At 44.8% G+C, this 20,277-nt stretch overlaps 1 protein-coding gene across 2 annotated transcripts; it reads left to right on the plus strand.

Moving 5' to 3' along the window:
• The first annotated feature begins 5,326 nt into the window (after nucleotides 1–5,326).
• Mettl13 (methyltransferase 13, eEF1A N-terminus and K55) lies at nucleotides 5,327–20,064 on the plus strand. Of its 2 annotated transcripts, XM_059280617.1 has the most exons (8): nucleotides 5,327–5,864; nucleotides 7,686–8,448; nucleotides 9,760–9,959; nucleotides 11,972–12,167; nucleotides 14,931–15,098; nucleotides 16,165–16,380; nucleotides 17,515–17,646; nucleotides 19,208–20,064. In XM_059280617.1, the coding sequence occupies exons 1-8, from the start codon at nucleotides 5,712–5,714 to the stop codon at nucleotides 19,480–19,482; spliced, it is 2,103 nt and encodes a 700-aa protein (XP_059136600.1). In that variant the 5' UTR covers nucleotides 5,327–5,711; the 3' UTR covers nucleotides 19,483–20,064. The 2 variants fall into 2 exon arrangements, with proteins under 2 accessions (XP_059136600.1, XP_059136601.1); XM_059280618.1 differs by lacking the exon at nucleotides 5,327–5,864 and having other exon boundaries at nucleotides 7,880–7,985.
• Nucleotides 20,065–20,277: the final 213 nt, after the last annotated feature.

Here is a 20,277-nt window from a genome sequence, read left to right on the forward strand (position 1 = left end):
TGAGACTTCTTCAGCAACCCATATATATATAGGAAGAAAATTGTACAGCTACAGATTTGGTAGTTATAAGAAACTACTGAACAAAGAGAATATGGGGAGGGAAATGTAATACCTAGAGGTACTTACGACTGAACTCAATCAGACATAAGTATAATTTTCTTCATTTATTTTCAAGCAATTGGAGTTCATTATCAATTATATGTATATGATAACTAGTGTGTGACCATCTCCTAGGATAATGCTAATTAATCCTTAATAAGTCTGGAAAGTTCTTCCAGTCAGAAAGGTCAGTTCTGCTCATGTAAAATTAATTTAGCAGCTCTGAATCTCTTTACCATGAATCTAAACAGTTGTATAAGAAAAACTCTCAGCACATTACAAGAGCTATACAAACTGAGCACATTACTACTATTATTTCAATCCAAGGACTCCGGTATTAGCTTGGGAATAACTTCTCAGGTCAACAGTATCCTCAAGAAAGTGTTGACACCCATCTAATAAAATGGCATGAAATCACTCTAGCTTATTACGCCTGCCTTCCATTATTGCAAGACACAGGAGACCATTCATTTCTTAACTCAAGTGCAGAAAACAAGCCCATGAAATAGTTTCCAGTATTAGATGAGCCACTCCCTGTACACCATGGAGAATTCTCTTTGTCCCTTTTATATCCCACTCATGAAGTGCTTTCAGACCTTGGACCAGTGCCTCCCACTGGTTGCAACTGATCATGAGAGGGCTTCAGTTGAGATGGACATTTGGGGGAGATCCGCTTCTGCCTCTGGCTCTGGGTTTCAACAGCACAGGGACCTTTCAATTCCTTTCAAGTATCAGTTCTACAAATGGTTTTCTTTTTCTCTTGGTGCTTTCTACAGACTAGCTCCTCAGTTATCCTGAGGCCAATGTAGGTACCATTTTGAATCCCTCAGTCTTTAATTCCCTCCCAGTAAGTCATCAAACTTTTCAGTCCTTCAGTCATTTTTCAGATCATTTCTTCCCAACTACCATGGTTCTGGTCCTTTGTTAGCCTCTTGTGGCCTGGTAGGTTTACATTAAAGGACTGAAATAGAAAACTAAAACATGCTTTTTAACTCATTTTCTAGTTTGACCTGATGCTGCTTTCCTCTTGCCCCAAGGTTTCTCCCTCTCATGTTTATGCTCTGTATTGCTTTTCATTGCCTCTGCAATAAATGACCAAAAAATTAGTACTGCAAACAATGCAAATGTATTATCTTTCAATTGCAAAGGTCAAAAGCTTGACATTCATTTCTATGGACCACAAAAGCATGTCAGCAGGGCTGTATTCCTTCTCCCTGCCCTGTAGGAGAGGAAATCAGCTTAGTCTTCCTTCCCAGCTAAGGCTACCCTTTCCCCTTGGCTTGTGGATTCCTTCTTCCATCATCAAAGCCAGACACGATAGACCAATTCCTGTCATGCCACCAGCACCCTGGTTCTTGCTCTTCTGCTTTAAAGGGACCCTAGTCATTACACTGACTCACATGGAAAATCTAGGCTAATCTCCTGATTTTAATACCAGCTGATTAGTAACCTTAGTTGTGTCTGTAACTGTCTTAGTTAGGGTTGCTATTGCTGTGAAGAGACACTATGACCACAGCAACTCTTATAAAGGAAAACATTTAATTGGGGCTTGCTTACAGTTTCAGAGGTTTGTCCATTATCATCACGGTGGGGGAGCATGGTGGTGTGTAGGCAGATGTGGTGCAAGAGCTTAGAGTTCTGCATCTTGCAGGCAACAGGAAGTCAACTGACACACTGGGTGGATTCCTGAACATAGGAAACCTCAAAGCCTGCCCCCATAATGACACATTTCCTCCAACAAGGCCTTACCCACTCCAACAAAGCCACACCTCCTAAGAGTGCTACTCCCTATCAGATTATGGGGGTCATTACATTCAAACTACCACAACAACCTTAACTCCTCTGTACCAAGTAACTGATTCACAGATTCTGGGGCATTAGGATGTAGACATCATTAGGGGAAAATTATTTTGCCTGCCACATACTCCTTCCCTCCTTTACCCACCTCCTCCAGATAGTCAGAAGTACATTTAATTTATCACTTATTTCTTAGTTAATTGCCCCAACAACCAAGTAGTTTTGAATATTGCTATCAAAACCTAATGTGTATATTATAATTAAGAATAATATGTAAATTATATATCCAGAGGTCTAGATTTCTGTTTTTGTAAGTAAACTCTACAGTGTTGAATGGATTTGTCTAAACTCAGTTTTATTTTAATTTTTTAGATTTATTTCATGTATCTCAGTGTTTCATCTGCATGTATGTATGTGTTCTACATATGTGCTTGGTGCATGTGAAGTCAGAAAAGGACATCAGATCCCCTGGAACTGGAGTTATGGATGGTTTTGAACCACCATGTGGATTGCTGGGAACTGATTCTGGGTCCTTTTTGAAAGGAGCAAGTGCTCTTAACCACTGAGCCATCTCTCCAGGCTTTTAGTCTTCATTTTAAATCATAGAGGTAATCAGTCTGGGAATACTAATAAGACAAAGCATTTTAATATCTAACTTTAACTGCAGTAATAACACATGCTTATTAATTATATATCATAGTGAAATCTTGCAAGAAATGTTTCAAAAAGTAAAGACTAGTGATAGAGTCTCAGCTACAGGATATTCTAAAATGTCTCTGCATCAGTGATTGCATTTTAGCAAATATCTACCATGTTAAACCGCTCTGGTTGTTAATTACTTTCTTTAAGGTAAAGAAAGGAGGCCAGCACAGAAGGAGACAGGCAAGCTGCTTACATTTTTGGTATGGGTCATACTAGAAACAGCAATTACCTTTTGGGGTAGTATGTAAGGATCCAAAACTTAGGTTTGAATAGACAGTACTTCTATTGTCTTTTCTGCTGTCATGCCCTTTACAGAAAGAAGCAGCCAAAATTTTTGGAAGGCCTCTAGAGCAGCAATTCCCAACCTGTGGGTCAAAACCCCTTTGGGGGTTGCATATCAGATATGCTGCATATTAGATATTTACACTATGATTCATAACAGTAGCAAAATTGCAGTTATGAAGTAGCAATGAAACAATTTTATGATTGGGGGTCACCACAAATGTTGTGGGAGGAACCAACCACTCTATGATTGGATTTAAGGTCCACTCCATGAGATGAAATCCATGCCTGACATTGTTGGTAGTCATGACCTTAGACTGGATAGGTATGGACTTAAGGGGAAACTAGATAATATTGCTCTGCTAAAGGAATGTATTAATAAAATGACTCCTAAAGACATTCTGCTGTAATCATAGATCAGTGCCTTGCTCAGTCACCATCAGAGAAGCTTCCTCCTGAAGTAGATGGGAACTAACACAGAGACTCACCACTGGACAGTGTGCAGAGACAGAGATTTTGGATACTGAGTCCTAAATGATGCAGCTTCATCAAACTTTTCCTCTCAGGGTTCAGGGAGCTATGCAGAAGAGAAGGCAGACAGGGTCTAAGAGCCAGAGGGGATGGATGATCCAAGGAAACAAGTGTCTTCCAGACACAACAGGACTGATGCACATATGAACTCTCAGAGACTGTGGCAGCATGCACAGAGCCTGAACAGGTCCAAGCCATGTGGAAGCCCAGCCCTGATTGGGGGAAGTGGACACTGTCATCCATACCTGATCAAGAAGCTACCTGCAGTTGATACCAGCTTGCAAAGGAGAAATTAATTTTCTCCAATGGCATCTAATTGAATATATTAACCACACTTAAGGTTAGGCCCCATGCCCAGCAGTAGATGGCCAACACAAAACAAACTCAAGGATATTTTTGTAGACTTCCTGTCTCACATTATTTTGTTTGGACATTTTTTTTCCTTACTGGTGTTTGACTGTATGTTATAGTTTTCAATCTTGTGTTTTGATGGGATGTGTGTGTGTGTGTTTCTTCTTTTTTTTCCTTCATTTATTTATTTATTTTTAATCCTGGGTGTTTTATTTTATTTTATTGTCTGTTTGCTTGCTAAAGCGAGGAGGGGTGTCGTGGGGAAGATCTGGGAGGAGTTGGGAGAGGAGAAACCATGATCAGAATATATCATATGAAAAAAGTTTCAATTAAAAAAGAAGTCCAATAAAGGATTATGAAATTTTTGAAGATTACTTTATATTAAAAATTATGTCTACTCTAACTGTTCAGTGTCTGTGCTAGCGCGGTGTGCATAGGCTGTGAACAAGAATTACTGGAAAGTAGCTGTCTGCAAAGGCTCATTGATTTCAATTTCAATGGTGTGAAGAGGTTGACATGTTGCAGGTCCAGAGCCAAATTATCTAAGGGCATTTTTAGCCTCCTTAAAAGCTATTTAGTGTCCTCTGTACATGACTTAACATCTTTTGTCATCATTATGTAAGACCTCTGGAAAGTAGGAACAGACTTCTAGCTTCTCCTGCTTGGTTGTAACCATCTCACACATACCCACCAATGTATTTGGAAAGCATTACACAATGTATTACTACTTTGTGTGTTGTTACTATAAAAATTCCATGAAACTGCCACCTCATGGGAACATGGTATCTGAGGGACCTAAATTTGTGTTCCTGAGCTATGGTCACTCATATTTGGCTCCAGAATAAATCATCTCTCTTACTCCTTTATCATGAGAGCTGTTTCGCTCATCGTCTTTTCAAAACAGCCTTTCACCAAGAACCTCTTTGGAATATTTTCCTAAAACGAACATTTGAAAGGACGCTGTGCTCATGAGACACATAAAATACGCCTTTACAGTTGACATCAGAATGACAATTCAAGGAAGCCGATAATAAAATGAACATCTTCAGTACGGCTACTGTGTTTTGAGGGGCGAGGGAAAGGGAAAAGGAGGCACCTCTGAATGATCGGTTGTTAGTCTTTCCTCCTGAAATTTTACGTTGTTCCAGTACTGATAGCGGAGCCCTGTATTTCGGAGCAGAAAAAGCAGTCATTTCCCTCTGAATTAACCAAGAACGATGGCAAAGTAAATCTGGAGAGAGGAGATGCGGAAGGGAACAGCGCTGGGTTGTGCAGGTCTGAGACGACAGAAAGGCTCCCATCCTCCTGAACGAAAGAGATTTCTTCCTGAGCCTCCTGCTCCAGCCCAGGTTAGACGTCATTCCACCGTGACTAGACGACCTCCCAATGCCCGTGCGCCCTCAGCTGGCGATGGAGCACAGTCTCCCGGAGACCGCTAAGGCGGCGCGCGCAGCCGCGCCCGGCTCCCGGCAGTTGGCCTCTTCCGCCCGGACTCCGGCAGGAAGTCCCGGCCCCTCGACTTGGCTTGTGTAAAAAAGCGCGGCGCCTACGAGCAAGCCTGAGAGCGAGAGAGTCCCCTTCCAATGAAGTGTCAAAAATGAGACTCGGTGACCAATGAGCTGCTAGTTTGGGATGGGCGCCTGACCAATCCCGAGACGTCTTACCCGGATGTGGTTGCTGGGCTCCGAGAGTAGCAGCCCGCCCAGGTGTGGGGGGCCGCTGCACGTGGGGCGCGGACTGAGTGTGCAAAGGAGAGGGCGGCGCGTGGTGAACTCGGTGGTGCGCGCGTGCGTCTGCCGCGTTGGGGCGTTCGGTTGGGTTTTGAGTCAATGGTGTCTGTAGTGGGGTGAGATTCCCGCTGCTGCATCTCGGTGCTTCTTCCTGGGGTGAGCCCCCTTCATGAGCTGTCCACCAGGAGTAGTCGCGAAGACGCAGCTCGCCGTGGGAACATGAATCTCTTACCTAAAAGCTCCAAGGAGTTTGGCTCTGTTGACTACTGGGAGAAGTTCTTCCAGCAGCGAGGAAAGAAATCTTTCGAGTGGTATGGAACCTATCTGGAACTGTGCGAGGTGCTGCACAAATACATCAAGCCCAGGGAAAAGGTAAGACGTGCGGCCAGGAGTCCCTCTGTGGGGACTGAAGGTAGCCGTCCTAAACTTAGGAGACAGGCAGCGTGGGTACCCTCCTGGAATCCTCAATTCAGGAGTCCGTGAAGCAGTCCAAATGACAACTTTAAAATAGCCTTTTAAAGCTTTCAGTTAAAAACTGATCATTGAGCCGGGCCTGGTGGCGCACGTTTTTAATCCCAGTAGAGGTAGGCGGATCTCTGAGTTCAAGGCCAGCCTGGTCTATTAAGTGAGTTCCAGGACAGCTAGGGCTGTTACACAGAGAAACCCTGTCTTGAAAATCAAGAACGAAGAAACAAAAAAAGCTCATCCTTGACTTAACCCTTTTTGGAATGGTGACTTCGTCAGTAGTCTGAAAGGGTGTTCTGCCACTGTGCACAATTGTGGAATAGGCAGCGCTGTGTGACTTCGTTGATAAATACGTTTATTAAATCACTGCTGAGTGCTCATCAAATTTCAGACATTGTGCCCAGCACTCAAGCTACAAGAGCAGGAAGGCATAAACTGCACACACTCTGAAAGTGGAAAGTTCCAAGTTAAATAGTAGGTGTGGAAGAGATGGGTTTGTATCGGCGGTAGGGACAAAAACCTAACAGCTGTTGTGTGCAGTCTTTTTATTCTTTGTTTTTACAGGTGAATACTGGAGGTCACACATGTAGGTTGTCAAATGGAGATTTAAAAGCAGGTCACTCTGGCCCCAGAGCTTAGTTACTTCTCACCAAACGATGCTTTTCCTTCCAGAGATGGTGACACCAGAATTTTTGAAAGATGAATGGGAGATTTATGCCACAGAGAGACAATTTGGATTTTAAGTTTGGCTTCAGAAAAATAGCTAAATATCATGAGATGGAATCTGTGATGGCAGCAGATTTTGAAATCTCATAAACTGTAGTTGATTGTCTGGGGAAACGGGAAGCATGAGTGGATGGAAATAGTTATGTCAGGCTACAATTTTAACGGTAAAACAATATTGCAGCTGGTGTGTTTGAATTTTGCAACTTCCTACAGACTTAAAAAAAAAAAGACTTATCTGTTTATTATGCATATGTGTGTTTGCCCGCATGAGTTTATGTGCTGTGAGTATGTGAGCCTATCCGATTCCCTGGAATGGGCATCCTAAGCAATTGTACTATGTGGGTGCTGAGAACTGAACTTGCAGTTCCAGCTTTCAGAGCTGTGCTAAACAGCTCCAGGTGTCCGGGACACCTTCAGGGCAGAGCTGTTGTTCTGAGCAGCTTGAGGTGTCCAGGATACCTTGCCCTCCAGGGTTGAACTGTCTCCTTGCAGTTCAGCCTCTGTAAGAACTGAGGTGCTCTTACGTACTGTGTGCTCTCTCAAGCCACACATTAATTTTTGAATAGCACACATCACAAAGCCTGTTCACACATGACCTTTATTGTGGCAAAATACTGTTTTGATTAGTGAATTCTTCCCAGGTATGGTCTAGCTTTTGACATTGTAATAAAGGCTGTCATCTGTAAGGCTCACACTTTAGAACCATGTGATCACGTGACATAGAAAAAAAATTGCAAAAACAATACAATATTTTAAGAATGTGTATGGTTTTGTTTTGGACTCCAATCGTGGTTGTGCTGGGCCATAAATTGTACACACCTGTATTGGTAGTTTCAAGGTGGCACTTAGGAGTTAATTGTAGTGTTGCTTTCTCCTTACAGTAGTGTCTCTGTCAAAAGAGTACAAAATAGCCAAGATGAGATTTTCCTCTTTGAAGTATCAAAGAGCATGTCTTTGCCTTGGTCACTTCCATTTTGTACATGATTTTTTTTTTTCCTGTAGGTGTTAGTGATTGGATGTGGCAACTCAGAGCTAAGTGAGCAACTGTATGACGTGGGCTATCAAGATATAGTGAATATTGACATCAGTGAGGTTGCCATCAAGCAAATGAAGGAGCGCAATGCCAGCCGACGGCCCCACATGAGTTTCTTGAAGATGGACATGACGCAGATGGAGTTTTCTGACGCCACGTTCCAGGTGGTGTTGGACAAGGGCACGCTGGATGCTGTCCTGACAGATGAGGAGGAAAAGACCCTGCAGCAGGTGGACAGGATGCTGGCTGAGGTTGGCCGTGTCCTGCAGGTGGGCGGTCGCTACCTCTGCATCTCCCTGGCTCAGGCTCACATCGTGAAGAAAGCAGTGGGTCACTTCTCTCGGGAGGGGTGGATGGTGAGGGTACACCAAGTGGCCGACAGCCAGGACCACCAGGTGTTTGAAGCAGAACCTCGGTTCTCCCTGCCTGTCTTTGCCTTCATCATGACCAAGTTCAGGCCGGTCCCTGGCTCTGCCCTTCAGATCTTTGAGCTGTGTACTCAGGAGCAGGGCAAGCCCGTACGGCTGGAGAGTGCCGACCGGCTGGCCGAGGCGGTGCGGGAGCGGCAGCACTATGCTTGGCTGTGTAGCCAGCTGCGCCGCAAGGCGGGGCTGGGGAGTGTGTCTCTGGACTTGTGCAGTGGGGACACTGGGGAGCCACGCTACACCCTCCACGTGGTGGACAACCCCACTGTGAAACCATCGCGGGACAATCATTTTGCCATTTTCATCAGTGAGTTGGGATGGCTCCGCCTCTTTCCCTGGAAGGGCTGGCTTACAGGGGCTGGGGCTGGGCTTGGGTGATGGTGATGGGTGTGTCACGGCTGTTTTTATCTTAAGAAGGTGAGATAGCCAAGGTATGATGGAAAGGGAGTAGTAGGTCTCCAGCAACCTTCTTAGACTTGAGCTTGTTCTTGTCATAGTCCATTATAAAGGCTTGATGTAGTTTGAGAATGGAGATGGTATAAATTTATACAGGAGACAGTATAAATTGAGACCCGTTGCACATTGTATAGAAATGTTAGTTACTCAGTGAACGTGGATTGATGGAGTCAAGCCTGGGCAGGTTGGTGCCCCCTGTGAGATCTAGGTCGAGTTCTGTCTGGCCTGTTGGACTCCAGAAGCAAAGCCACTGCAGACTTAAAGGAGGCAGTGCAAGGTAGCAGCTATCGGAGTAAGCTCTGCCGTGGACTCTGGATTCCAGTCCCGGTTTAGGTACTTCCTGGGGAGAAGACACCGAAAAAGTTACCGTTCCCCGTTCGCCTTATTTTCTTCAGATAATTTTCCTCCTAAGTAAAGTGGGATTGTAACTGTCTTGTGTAGTTGGGAAGTGTAAACTCTTAGAAATGATGCTTGCCCTGTGATCAGTGTGCCAGAATGTCAGTTGTTACTGTGTACAGCAGTGAGGGTACCAGAAGGATGGAGGGATGAAAAGAGTTGGAGAAAAGAGTTCATGAAGAAACCATGAGCATCCTAGATGAATGCAAGGTGTGCTTAGGTTGGAAATCTGGTTTCTTGAGAACTGAGCCGTCTTTCCAAGTATTCCATAATCCTTGCCGCCCACCTGTGGAAATGAATAGTGGAGTGGATAGGAGGATGGCGATGGGCCAGCCTGTCTGGGTTTGAGTCCGAGCTTCGCAGTCACTAGCTCTGTGAACTTAGACAAACAATTTTAAGTTCTGTGCTTCTCCTTCCTCAATTGTAAAAATGGAAATAATGTCATGTCTATTTTGGGCCGTTGTGAGGATTCCATTATTTGTGTTTTTAAAGAACTTGGAATCAGGCCTGCATGGATAAAATGGCATTATCTTTTTTCTATCTGCCTGTCTCCCCCAACCCCTAAGACGTACCTACACGTGCATCTCCCTTAGTCCGGCTTCATGTTTGATGGGCTGCTCTGCTTTGGGAATTGATAACCTCTCCGTGGGTCACAGGAAGGAAGCTGGGCCTGAGCAGGGACTGGCTTTGCCTCGTGGACCACACTGATGGTGGAGCTTGAGCAGTTGCCCCCAGGGCTCCCCGTAACCAGTTTTATCTGTTCCAGTACCCCAGGGCCGAGAGACGGAGTGGCTCTTTGGCATGGATGAGGGCCGGAAGCAGCTGGCAGCTAGTGCAGGCTTCAGGAGGCTGGTCACAGTGGCTCTTCACCGAGGCCAGCAGTATGATGGCATGGAGAGCATTCAAGCAGAGCTGTCCCCCAGGGTCATGGAACTGGCTCCGGCCGGGATGCCTCCTCAGCAGCAGGTATCAAAACTCGGGCAGCAGCTTCAATGGTTTTCTGGAGTTCCATTGGCCGCTAGGAGGCAGAAGGAGCCTTAAAAAGGCCAGGACCGGGGAGGGGACAATGGAGACCAAAGTATAATGACAGTATAATGTATAGAGAGGCCAGGATGAAGCCCATTAGTTTGTATGCTAACTTAACACAGTTGACTAAGGGCTGGAGAGATGGCTGCATGGTTAAGAGCACGGCTGCTCTTCCAGAGGACCCGGGTTCAGTTCCCAGCACCCACATGGCAGCTCACAACTGTCTGTGACTAGTTCCAGGGGATCCGACACCTTCATACAGACATACATGTAGGCAAAACCCCAATGCATATAAAATAATAATGAATAAAATTACATTTAAAAAAATTAAAGAAGAAAGTTAGGACTAGAATCTGACCATAGTTTGGAGAGTTACTGTCAGGTGAGAGTTAAGTGTTCCCAGGCTGAGAGAGAAAAGGGGGCCACTCTAGAGGGTGGTGGATCAGTTGTGCAATAGAACCCTGCCTGTTGTGCATAAGGCCCTGGGTTTAATTCTTGAAAAACACACACACATACACACACATACACACACACACACACACACACAGCAAAAGAAGGCATACTACTGTAGCGTCTGTGTCTTGGGTGGGGGCCTGTGTTTTTTTTTCCTTTTTCACATTTTTAAAAAAAGATTTATATACGTAGTCTATGTATATGGGTTTTTTTTTTTCTCTGCCTGTATGTCTGCATACATACAGAAGAGAGTGTCAGATCCCATGGGACTACAGTTACAGACAGTTGTGAGCTGCCATGTAAGTGCTGGGAATTGAACTCAGGACTTCTAGAAGAGCAGCCAGTGCTCTTAACCACGGAGCCATCTTTCCAGCCCCTCATTTCCACATTTGAAATGGACTTCGCTGGTTGTTTTGTGTCTCAGAAGTATCATGTGAGGGTATAAAAGAGAACCAAAGAGCTCACATCTGGTGTTAGCACAGCTGGAAAGGAAACTGACAGTTATGCCAAAATGGTATTACCCGTTGGCATCTGTCTTGTGCCATCTGTCACCACGAGTAGTTGACAGGTCTCTTGTGAGAACTGGACTTCAGGAAAGCCAGGGCACCGAAGGGTTGGTGTGGGTGGCAGTGATGGATCTGAAGCAGTCATATCCTGGGTCTTGGGTACCCTGCGATCTGTGCTGATGAGGACTCTTGATTTTTCTGACGGACTCCAGGATTGTTATCAATTAGGGATATTTATTTCATGAAGGCTCAGATTGTCTGGAGAGCTCTCATCCCCAAGTCTGCAAGGCCAGAAATTATTGGCAGTTAGGAAATAAGCTGACAGGTCTTTAAGAAGAAACAAAGGGAGCACGTTCAGGGGGAAATATACTGTCATATTGAGATAGGGAAAAATGGGCGAAAGATGAGACTATGTTGGGGAGAGGAAGGGTACTTGTCGCTTCTGTTCCTGTCCGGATTCCTTCTCACACATTACAGCCCATCCCTGGCGGCCCTGGCTCGGTCGTTGATGGGGAAATCTGTGTGCTTACTGATGAAAATCTTTCATCTTTCTTGGGCAGTACCAAGTGCAGGTGTCTAGTGGCTAGGGGACCTCTGTGGGTTCATTTGAGTTTCTATTTATTTGTATTTTATGTGCATTGGTGTTTTGTCTGCATGTATGCCTGTGTGAGGGTGTCTGTGATTAGAGTCACAGATAGTTGTGAGTTGTCATGTGGGTGCTGGGACTTGAACTCGGGTTCTCTGGAAGAGCAGCCAGTGCTCTTAACTGCTGAGCTATCTCTCCAGCCCCTCATTCAAGTTTCTAAAATGGATCAAACCTTTTGGTCTCTATGCAAAGGCCCAGGAGAGCCCTGGATTAGAAAGGCAAGTCTTTGGAGCTGTTGTTGTCCTTGGCATGGGGAGGTTCTCATGTTCAACCAAAGCGCAGTGTATAGTGTCACATAATTCTAAATTGAGCGGATGTTTTATCTACATCTCTGTCTGCTCCTGCAGGTTCCCTTCCTGTCTGTGGGTGGGGACATTGGAGTCCGGACTGTTCGGCATCAGGACCACAGTGCCTTGAGTGGTGACTATGTTATCGAGGATGTACAAGGCGAAGATAGGTGGTACTTTCGGCGCCTCATCTTCCTCAGCAACAGGAATGTGGTGCAGTCGGAAGCCAGGCTGCTGAAGGATGTCTCTCATAGAGGTGAGACATCACAGATGTGATTGTGGGACCCAGCAGGGTCTGGATAACTCAATTTAGAGTGCTTCAAAAGAACTTAGAGCTTGGCTAAGATGAAGGACAGAGTTGGATCTTTGTAATCGGAGGCACAGAGCTCTTTGGGCTCTCCTTTCCCACCATCTGGGCAGGGTACTAGTGGAGATAAGCAAACAGAAGTGTTTGTTCACATCTTGAGCAAAGCCTAGCTCTGAAATGATATGGAGGAGGGGTGGTGAAGCTTAAGCTTGATAATGGCTTTAGTGCCTCGGTTTAAAGGGAATCTGTTTTCTAAGCTGCTGCATATGCATCCCTTTGTGCCCCTCTGGAGATGAGCCAGAAACATGAGAGTTGCATGGAGCCAGTTCTGCCCTTCTTCGTAGTGTTGCCTGCTTCGGAGGGACTTAGAGAGGGCGCCTTAGCTGCCACCTACTCCAGCACTGTCTGGTGGAACAGTGTGCAGTGAAGAAAATAGTTTCTGAGCTCCCGTTCTCGTATGCTAGCCCCTAACCAGAAATGGCTGCTGAGCACACGGAATATGATTGGTGTGACTGATTTCTTTTAGAAATTGGTTTTTACTTATGTATTTTATTTTCGAGAGAGTCTCACTTTTTAGGTTTTTGAACTTTCAGCAATCCCCCTGCCTCAGTCTCTTAAGCTGGGATTACAGGCATAAGCCACCACACTGGTTTGAATTTTAATTTTAATTAATTTATAGTTTAATTAATATGGTCACAGCTGTCTGATGTTTACAGTGTTGGCCAGTGAGATCTAGACCTCCTTTAGGTTCACTCATTTTCTTCAAGATTTATTTTTTAAGTAAAAAATTGTGCGTGTGCGTGTGTGTGTGTGTGTGTGTGTGTGTGTGTGTGTGTATGTGCGCGCGCGCGTGCGCGTGTGTATGTGATACAGGTGTCTGTGGAGACCCTAAGAGAACATTAGATCTTCTGGAGCTAAAGTTACTGGCAGCCATGAGCTGTCTGGTATGGGTGCTGGAACCTGAACTCTGTTCCTTTATAAGAGCAGCCAGTGTTCTTACCCACTGAGGGGGACTGGAAAGTGTGTCTAAGATGTTACATAGAAATCTCCCTGAGGAGAAATCACTAGTTTGTTTACCTACCTTTCCTCTTGACTATATATGTTTGTGTTATTGTGACTAATTTAAAATCAGACATTTAGAGTAAAAACTAAGGCTGGATTTGGTGGTGCGTTGTGTGAGTCCTAGTACTCAGAAGGCAGAATCATTGCAGGCCAGACAGGACTACAGAAGGAGACCAGTCTAGATTCAAAAGGAAATGTTGCTGTCCCCGTCTCCAGGATAACTTCCTTTGGTCACAGAACTCTGAAGTTGGGTGTCCCGATTCCCCGTCACTGGTCTTGTGTGACCTGCTGTCCTCTCTCACATCTGGGAGAAGTCAGACTCCTAGGTCAGGGGTCCGCCCTGGCCCGTACTCTCACAAGGATGTTCTTTGGAGCATTCCCCATGCTTGTGGGCTCCCACCCTCTCATCCGGTAATTCAGGCTGCAAGTTCCTTTAATCTCATTCCACACCTCTGTCAAAAGGCTGAAGAGAAAAGTTTTTGCTCTTTCCACTTTGAGTTTCAAGTTTTTCCACGTTATCAAGTTTCTGTCTTTCTTTCTTTCTTTCTTTCTTTCTTTCTTTCTTTCTTTCTTTCTTTCTTTCTTTCTTTCTTTCTTTCTTTCTTTCTTTTTGTTTTTGTTTTTTTGAGACAGGGTTTCTCTGTGTATCCCTGGCTGTCCTGGAACTCACGCTGTAGACCAGGCTGGCCTTGAACTCACAGAGATCTGCCTGCTTCTGCCTCTGAGTGCTGGGATGAAAGGTGTGCCACCACTGCCTGACATATCAAGTTCCTTGCCTTCTTGGTAACCTTTTCTTCCCCTGGGAGGAGCAGTATCCATCACAGAGATGGATGACCACAAAGTAGCAATTACTCAGAAGAGATTAACATCTGAAAAGTACTCCCTGCCTCACATCAGTTCTGATGATTCTAGGAAGTGCAGATTCCTGTGGAAATTCAGAGCCTTCCATTTAGGATGACTTCGAGGGAGTAGGCAAAGTGGAGTGGTCTTTTATAGGGTTGTTACCCTCTGATTTCCTTATCAATGGTATGGTGTATGATGCTGTCTAGGAGACTTAGTAGGAAGATTATAGGGTTCATGTCTTACCTGCACCACTTGTTAACTGTGTACTTCACTGAATACCTGAGATGCTCAGTTTTTCACGGGCAAAGAATTGGGAACAGTTATGAGAGGAGCTCAGAGTAAAAGGTGTTGGTATAGTCAGTGGTGTTGGGGAGGTAGTAGTGACTTCACATTTCTGTAAAAGAATAACGAGTCCACTTTCCTCCTGTAATTGGTCTTACATTCTCAGAGGGGAGGGCCTTGAGGCCCTTTAGTTAATATTTCCAGGTTTTGAATATGCTTTTGCTGTGTACCTTTACTGGCCTTCTGGTATTCAGCAGTATATGGGGAATGTTAAAACAACCATGTCTTTGTGAGGAGGGTCTGATTTGTAGAATTTGCCAATTTCTATGGTGTAAATATTCCCTCAGTGGTCAATTTCAGGCTATCTATATGATGTCAACCAATGAGCAAGAAAATTGCTTACTTAATAGTTGGTTCTTCTGATCTGTTTAAAACTGTTGCAACACACTGCTGCTGTTATCTCTTAATTTCCAAGGGCTAGCCTAAGAAAGCATAGGACTTTAGTAGTGTGACTCTCTTCTTTAGCCCAGAAGAAACGGAAAAAGGACAGGAAGAAACCACGACCTGCTGATACTTCCGAGGACTTCCCTCCTGCCCCAGGGCAGTCCATCGATAAGAGTTATCTCTGTTGTGAACACCATAAAGCCATGATCGCTGGCCTTGCCCTGCTGAGAAACCCAGAGCTGCTCTTAGGTAAGAGATGCCACTGCCTTCCAAAGTCAGAGCATGTAAGCCTGCAGAGGTGAGCACATCACAGTGTAGCTTACACAGTTACTACAGACTGACAGATGTCCATAGGTTCCTATCCTCCCTCATCTGGACTACGGTCTCCATTAATGAGCTTGTAGGTAACTTGCCTCAAATAGTCTGCCATCTTGAAATAGCTGCCTGTGTTAGAGTGTAAGTTTTGTTTTCTTCTGTTTATTTTGCTTTACAATTAAGGAATAAAATACATTCAGCCAGGTTAGGTGAAGCACACAGATTTTAAGTTATCCATAAAATTTTAAGTTATTTATAAATTTTCACGGGTATAGTCGTGTTAACTGGATGGTACATTTCTCACGTCTTCAATGCCTTTGGGTAATGTGTGGCTTTCAGTAGTACCTTATGTGAGCATAAAATATAATTCTTACTGTAGTTAAAATGACAACTTTGCACTAATAAGGATCTTGATGTGTTCACTCCCAAGTGTCTTCACCTGAAGTCCCTAACTCTGCTTTAGTTAATCTTGGAGTATAGCCTTTTTTGGTGATTTGTTTGTTTCCTTCCTTTAGTATTCTTGTGGTTACTGTGGTTCTCTGCTTAGGATTAGGATTTGGGTCTTTGTTTTCTGTGCTTTAAAGAACTTGAATGGATTGTGCTTGTTTTGTTGGGGTGTCTGAAAAGGTAGTTGGGACCTTCTGAATTAAGAGCGGGTGAGGGATGTTGCATTCATACTACTTTGTGATTATGAATAAGATTGTGCCTCCATTTCCAAGGATGGGAGTAGATCCAATATCTCTTTAGGAACTCTTGGTAGCATGTCAGCTAGTTACATTGGAGTTTGTAAGGGGCCATAATGTAGTACATGGTTCATTATCTGGTTCTAGCCAACATGAAGCCAAGGCTGAAAGATCAAATGTCTGGAGACTTCTCAGTTTCTAGGTCCTTAAATATCTATCACTGGGCAGAACAACAATTTCAGCTCCCTTTTTTGTTCTCCCTGTACAGACTTTCCAGTGAGCAGATTGCAAAATGATGTTCTCTTCTTCCATTACAGAGACCCCACTGACATTATTGGTGGTGGGCCTGGGTGGGGGTAGCCTCCCCCTCTTCATTCATGATCATTTCTCCAAGTCTTGTGTCGATGCTGTTGAGATTGACTCATCCATGTTGGAAGTGGCCACCCAGTGGTTTGGCTTCTCACAGAGTGACCGGATGAAGGTTCACATTGCAGATGGCCTGGACTACATTACCAGCCTGGCAGGAGGAGAAGGTACTGTCTGAGAGTGTTCGGAGGAGTGGTAGTTATGGAACGTTGGTTAGGTTGCCAGGCCCGCAGGGGTCTCTAGAGTCCATCTCTCTGAGGCCTTCCTGTCAGGTTTTCCTCTGTGTCTTCATATAGCCATGAATTCAGTTTCCTGGGGTGCAGCCACTGATAAAACAGACCAGAAGTCCCCACTTCTGACCTTGCAGCCTTTCCTCTTCCTACCACTCCAAGGAAGCTGGAGTCTGTAGCTGGTGAGGAGAGAAGAGGAAGAAAAGATAGGGCATATGGTGATTTTTTTTTTTTTTTTTAAATAAACCATTCAGCTGTAGGTGAAGTCAGAAATCGAGTAAAGCTACATTCACACAAGTCAGTGACTTCCAGCCTCAGGGACAGTTGGCAAGGTCTGCAAAGATGTTTTTGGTTGTCACAAATTGGAGGGAACGTTGTTATTGTCACCAATGACAAAATCTTTTATCCAAAATGTCAGCAGCGTGAGGCTCAGAAACACTGTTGCAGGGTTTCCTTCACTCTGTGCCTTAGACATAAGATATAAGTGCACATTACTTTTCTGTAAAACACCGGACTCAATACGTCTCCTGTTCCTCCTTTAACTTTGTCTATAGGATCCTGGTGATGCTGGTTAAAGTTAGTGTGTGCTTGGTCAGCCTTAGCTGGGCAGCTGCTTTGACCAGATGACTTGGTTATACTTTAGAATTGCCTGGGGAACTGGCAGAAAGTACCACAGCCTTCCCATCTCCTCACATCTTCTTGCCACCACCGTGGGGTTTGACATCACATTCTCCAAGGATGTGGAAACTTAAAAGTGATGCTCGTTTCTTCAGCATTAAAAACCACATGCATAGCATGTATCCTTCATGCTAGAATGAGCCTGTTAATGTGTGCCTTTGGAAGGCACTTCTAAGTGTGGACGAATGCTCATCTGTATTGTAGGCCAGTTTGAACTTTCATGAGAAAGACTGCTCTAAACCATGACATTTGAGTCTTTAATAGGCAAGGTACTCCAGTCATCTTCCAGGCTTAGTTGCCCACAGCAGGTTTCAGAGCAGGTGTGTATATGGAAATGTAAATGATGTCATCTTATCCTGCAAAGACGAGGCCTCACTGTCTCCTCTTTCGCAGCACGACCTCAGTATGATGTGATCATGTTTGATGTAGACAGTAAGGATCCAACACTGGGAATGAGTTGTCCTCCCCCAGCATTTGTGGACCAGCTTTTCCTACAGAAGGTCAAAAGCATCCTATCTCATGAAGGTAAGAAACCCTGGAGGTTGGAAAGGAAAGAGGGAAGGGCCTTTGAAAACAAGTTCTTGGGCTGGAGAGTTAGCCCAGAGCCTTTGCCGGCTGTGGCAGGGGACTTGAGTTAGGTTTCCGGCACTCACACAGCTGCCGCTAATTCCAGCTGCAGGGAATCCGAGGCCCTCTTCTAGACTCTGGGTGCCTGCAAACAGCATACAATCCCCCCTCTCCCCACATCACGTAGATACATAATTAAAAAATAAAAAAACAAAATGATTCCTTTTTGGTTTTTCGAGACAGGATTTTTCTGTCCTGGAACTCGCTCTAGACCAGGCTGGCTTTGAATTCATAGAGATCCTCCTGCCTCTACCTCCCAAGTGCTGGGATTAAAGGTGTGTGCCGCTGCCACCACCACTGCCCGGCACAAAATTATTCTTTAATAAAAATTGCATGTAAATGTGTAATTTGATTAGTTTTCCCGAACTGACTGTCTATCAGCACCAAACACTACTTCCAGCATCCTGGAAGTCCACCTCTTACTTCCTCAATAACTCTTCCTCTGTTAAGGGTTAAACTAAGCATTAAACTAATTGTCATCACAGCCTGGTTTTCCTGTTTGTTTCTTGCTATAGATGGAGTCACAGGTCTTAGACTCTTTTAAGTGTCTGCTTCCTTTCACTCAACCTGGTGTTTGTGAGATTCAACCACGGTGTTGTGTTTATATTGTCCATTTGTACTGCTGCTGGTATCATGTGACTGTGCTACAATTGGTTTGTCCAGCACTAGTATTTGAGGGTGATATGAGTAGTGTTACCAGTAATAGTCTTAGTATGTGCTATTTATATGATAATTTTGTTTGCAGCTGTCTTGAATAGGTACGAAGGTCTGTAACTGCTCATGGTTTATGAAGGTGTTCAGCTTTTGTCTACAGTGTGGTCATAGTTCACATTGAAGCACCTTGGTGACTCCAGCTCCCACTCGATTGGTTTTCAGATGCTCTGGACTTGGCATTGTGTTACTTACTATTCATAGAAGCCATTTTCAGATGAGGAAACTTGGGTTGAGAGACTTGCCACAGTGACCCTCAGAGTTGAAGTAGTTCTTTGTCACTTGAAACCTGTGGCCACAACCCCCTAGATATTTTGCATTTTAAAAGTCCTCTGGTGAACTGGGTTGATTGGAACCTTGATGGCCAGAAGACACAACCTTGGCCTTCTCACTGGATAGTAAATACCGATGTGATGTGTGTGTGTCAAGAACATAACAACATCCTTGTGGAATTGAGAAATTTGTCTTTGTGGAGGTTATTAATTATTTTTTTATTAAAAGATTTCTTAGGCCTGAAGAATATTAAAGTAATGTGTTAGTTATGGGAAAATTGAAGAGTGAGGTAAAGTTTTTTTGTGTGTCACATATTCACATTTCCATAGTCTTTATGCTTTTGTGTGCTGTGGTTCTCTGCAAGCTCTCCACTTCCTTTCTTCACTCACCAGCCTCCCTGGTGCAGAAATTTATGTTCTCCTTAGGCGTTTCTCTGGCCCTGTGGTCATTCCGCTCTTTCCTTCCCGCTCTACAGGGGTCTTTATCCTCAACCTCGTGTGTCGTGACCTGGAGTTAAAAGCCTCGGTGCTGGCTGCACTCAAGGCAGCCTTCCCTCTCCTCTATGTCCGGCGAATTGAGGGCGAAGTGAATGAGATCCTCTTCTGTCAGCTGCAACCGGAGCGGAAACTTGCTACCCCAGAACTCCTGGAAATGGCCCAGGCTTTGGAGCGGACCCTGAGGAAGCCTGGGCAGGCTTGGGATGACACCTATGTCCTGTCAGATATGCTGAAGACTGTGAAGATTGTGTAATCAGTGGGGACAGACAGCCCTCTCGGCTCTCTGCCCAAACTGACTTGAACTCATGGGCTGCTGGAGTATGATGCACAGTTCTTTTAGACCTCACGTTTTTCTTGGTTTCATACTCAGCTACATGCCTCCCATCTTTTGGGATGGGAGGCAGCCCCTGGGGTGATTGTTAATTTTTTTTGAAGTGTGATTATGGAAGAAGAGCAGGATTGGTATCTGCTTCTGGAGACTGAGGGAAGACCGAGGGCGGAAGTTACAGTCGGGCAGTGCACCTCTGTGGATCTTCAATGTCTTCCCAAAGGTTGTATGTTGAAAGCTGACTCCTCAGCCCCTGTGGCCCCTTTGGAAAATGGAGGAACTTTTAGGAGGGGCTTTGTGAAGGAAGTTAGGTCACCAGTGTGCCCTGGAAGGGCTGTAGGGACACAGGACTTTCTCTTTGCTTTGTGACTGCTGTCAGGTGAAGCCCTTGTTCTGCCTTACTGTCCCTCCATGATGCCCTGCTTCATCACAGGCCCAAAGACAATGGGTTTGCCCACTCTGTCTGGAACTTCCAGACTAAGCCAAATAAACCGTTCTTCCTTAGAAGTTGGTCTGTTTCAAGTATTTTTATAGTAACTGAAAGCTAAGAGCAGTTTCCAGCCTCATTTCTTGTTCAAAGGAAGTTTGTACCAGTGAAGACCTGTATGTTCTCCAGCTGCTGGCCTTTCACCCAGGCCCTCATTGGACTCCTGGGCACTCACTAGCTTTACAGAGGTTTTACGTACACAGAGTCACTTCCTGTGTCCCATCTTCCCCACT

Source organism: Peromyscus eremicus, chromosome 15, assembly GCF_949786415.1.
Source record: "Peromyscus eremicus chromosome 15, PerEre_H2_v1, whole genome shotgun sequence".
Classification (NCBI taxonomy): Eukaryota; Metazoa; Chordata; class Mammalia; order Rodentia; family Cricetidae; genus Peromyscus; species Peromyscus eremicus.